This window comes from Octodon degus, unplaced genomic scaffold, assembly GCF_000260255.1.
Source record: "Octodon degus isolate 3935 unplaced genomic scaffold, OctDeg1.0 scaffold00128, whole genome shotgun sequence".
Taxonomy (NCBI): domain Eukaryota; kingdom Metazoa; phylum Chordata; class Mammalia; order Rodentia; family Octodontidae; genus Octodon; species Octodon degus.
The window spans coordinates 1,840,714-1,843,185 of record NW_004524704.1 but is presented as its reverse complement, the minus strand read 5'-3'; the positions used below and the strand labels follow the sequence as shown (position 1 = coordinate 1,843,185).

At 49.0% G+C, this 2,472-nt stretch overlaps 1 protein-coding gene across 2 annotated transcripts in view; it reads right to left on the bottom strand.

Annotated features, from left to right (window-relative positions):
* Kng1 (kininogen 1) overlaps nucleotides 1–2,472 on the bottom strand; it is a 31,373-nt gene that overhangs the window by 9,416 nt on the left and 19,485 nt on the right. For both annotated transcript variants that reach the window (XM_023700908.1, XM_023700909.1), the window contains exons 6-7: nucleotides 2,248–2,332; nucleotides 1,655–1,827 (exon numbers count right to left, since the gene is read on the bottom strand). In XM_023700908.1, coding sequence (XP_023556676.1) covers nucleotides 1,655–1,827; nucleotides 2,248–2,332 — 258 coding nt within the window. The remainder of the gene's footprint in view (nucleotides 1–1,654; nucleotides 1,828–2,247; nucleotides 2,333–2,472) is intronic.

Genomic DNA, 2,472 nt, shown 5'->3' with positions numbered 1-2,472 from the left:
AGAGAGAGAGAGAGAGAGATGCTAGGCATTCTCTAATTATTCTAATCATTTTGACAGCTTCACATTTTTTTGTTCCTGTAACTAAAAGCACACTGAATATCATTGTCTATAAAGATGTCTATTTTGGCTTCCTTGAAATCTAATCCCTGAGCCAAAAGTGCATTTTTAAAAAATTTTTAATTTTTATGTATTCAGTACAGGGTCACAGGGTCTCACTACACAGATCACAGTAGTGCTCCTCCCGTTTTCAGCCTCCCAAGCACTGGGATTATAGGCTCACACCACCATGTCCAGTCTCATTTGCTGTCTCAGCGCACCCTAGAGGCAGGGCCGAACCCCAGTCCCTGCGTCTGCCTAAGTAGGTGTTTAGTCCGCTGAGCTATCTGGCTGGCCCTTAAAAGTATGAGTTTTTAATGATGAATTTCCTTCCCACACTGGGAAGCTCTAGTTGGCTTGTTGCAACAACTTGGCCAACATGTGGTTACTTTTTTTAGTTTGTGTTTAGGGAAGACTTTCCATCTTTAGCTTAGAATTCTGTCCGTAGACATGGTGGGCATGAGGTGCTGGCGCTGGTAGAGATTTGCTCTCTTTAGTTACTAGTTTGTTTCTTGTGATACTAGAAATTGCATCTAGGGGCTTCCCACTGAGCTCCATCTCAGCCCTTTTAATTTTCTTTCATTTTGATTTTTTTTGGGGGGTGGGGTCTTTTTTAAGTCAGAGTTTCATTGTGCAGCTCAGGCTAGCCTTCAGTGCACTCTGTAGCTCAGCCTGACTTCAAATTTGCAGCAACCCTCCTGCCTCAGTCTCCCAAGTGCTGGGATTACAGATATGTGCCACCACATTTTGGGCTCTTGTTTCCAAAAGTTGAGGCTACCTCAGGTCACTCAGGACACAGTGGCAGATGCTGTGGTTGAGTTGATTTTCCAACCCCTTGTCCTCTACTGACAGGGCATGAGCAGAGAGTCATAAGAGAGAAAACTTCCAGGCAGAGGGAAAAGTAGTAGAAATACTATGGAGGTAACAGAGACAAGGGTGTGGGAAGGCCAAAGACCGGCACCCTGTAATCCCAGCACTGGGGAGGCTACGGCACAGGATCAAAAGTTCCAGTCCTATCTGGGGAATGTAGTGAGAAGTTATGTCAGAGTAGAAAAGGGCTGAGGATGTAGCTCAGTGGCTGAACCCAAGACACTAAATCTTTCTGGTTCTTTTTGGGACAGGGTCTCACTATGAAGCTCAGGCTGGCCTTGAGTTTGCGGTGATCCTCCTGCCTCAGCCTCCTGAGTGCTGGGATTACAGGCATGTGCCACCACGCCCAGCTGATACTTAATCCTATAATGAGAGAAAGACAGAACCAAAGTCTTTTGCTAGCCCTGAATTTTAGTAAAATGCAGCATTTGGTGCTTTTTATACAGCACTGTAGCTTGCCGCATATATCTTATTTGATCTTTCACAGCATCGTTTACACACAGAAAACAGAATGTGTCAAGAAATGTGGCTGAGATCACACACCAAGTGTGCTGCTTATTGGGATTTGGCAATCCAGTCTACCAAAGCTCACGACCAGTTACTTAAACCGGAGCCCCTGCCCTGGATCAGGACTCTGGTTTAAGACAGGGACTCTAGCATTCCTATTCTTGTGACACAGTCTACAGACCTGTACTGTTGCTTTTTTCACGGCTTCAATCTTGAAATAGAAAGTTTCATTGTTCTCTGCATTCAGCTTCTTCATGGAGTGAACCAGCAAGTCCTGCAGCTCAGGGCTGTCCACAGGTAGGTGACTGGGGCAGCCAAGGCACACCTGGACGGGCGGCTCCACCACATCCAGCCCTGAAAGAAGCAGACGGTAAGTCAGCATGTGCACGGCAGGCGCAGCCTAGCCCAGCGCCTGTCCCCCACGGGACCCCACGTCCTGAGCCACCGGCCGCCTAGGCCCCGCAGGCACCAGCGAGGCTGTCCGTGTGACCTGCCCTTTCTGTCTGCCCTTTCACGGTCTGCAGAGCTCAGTGTGTTTAGGGAAACATTCGCCCAGCAGGTGCTGGGGACTCAATCAATATGCTACATTCTCCCTGAGTATTTGCAGCTTTTTGGGGGGGTGGGGGCGCAGAACCGGGGAGTGAACTCAGGCCCTTGCACTTGCCAAGGAAGTGCTTATTCTACTGAGCCATCTCCCCGGCCCCCAGTATTTGCCTCTTTGATGGCAAAGACGTCCTCGCTGCGGCACGCCTGCCCAGGCCCATCGCCTCTCACCTGGGTAGAGCTGGCAGTTCTGTGAGAAGGAGCTCAGGCTCTGCTGCGCACCCACGAGGGCGTTGCCTACGCATTCTCCGGTGTCCTGGTTGTGAAAAAGCGTAAGTTAGAAATGTTTTTGAGAATCGTTAAACAGCCAGGAAAGCTAACACAGCTGGAGCTGAGTGTAGCGTCGCCAAGTTCAAAGACACACACGTGCATGCACAGAGACAACATGAAACAACA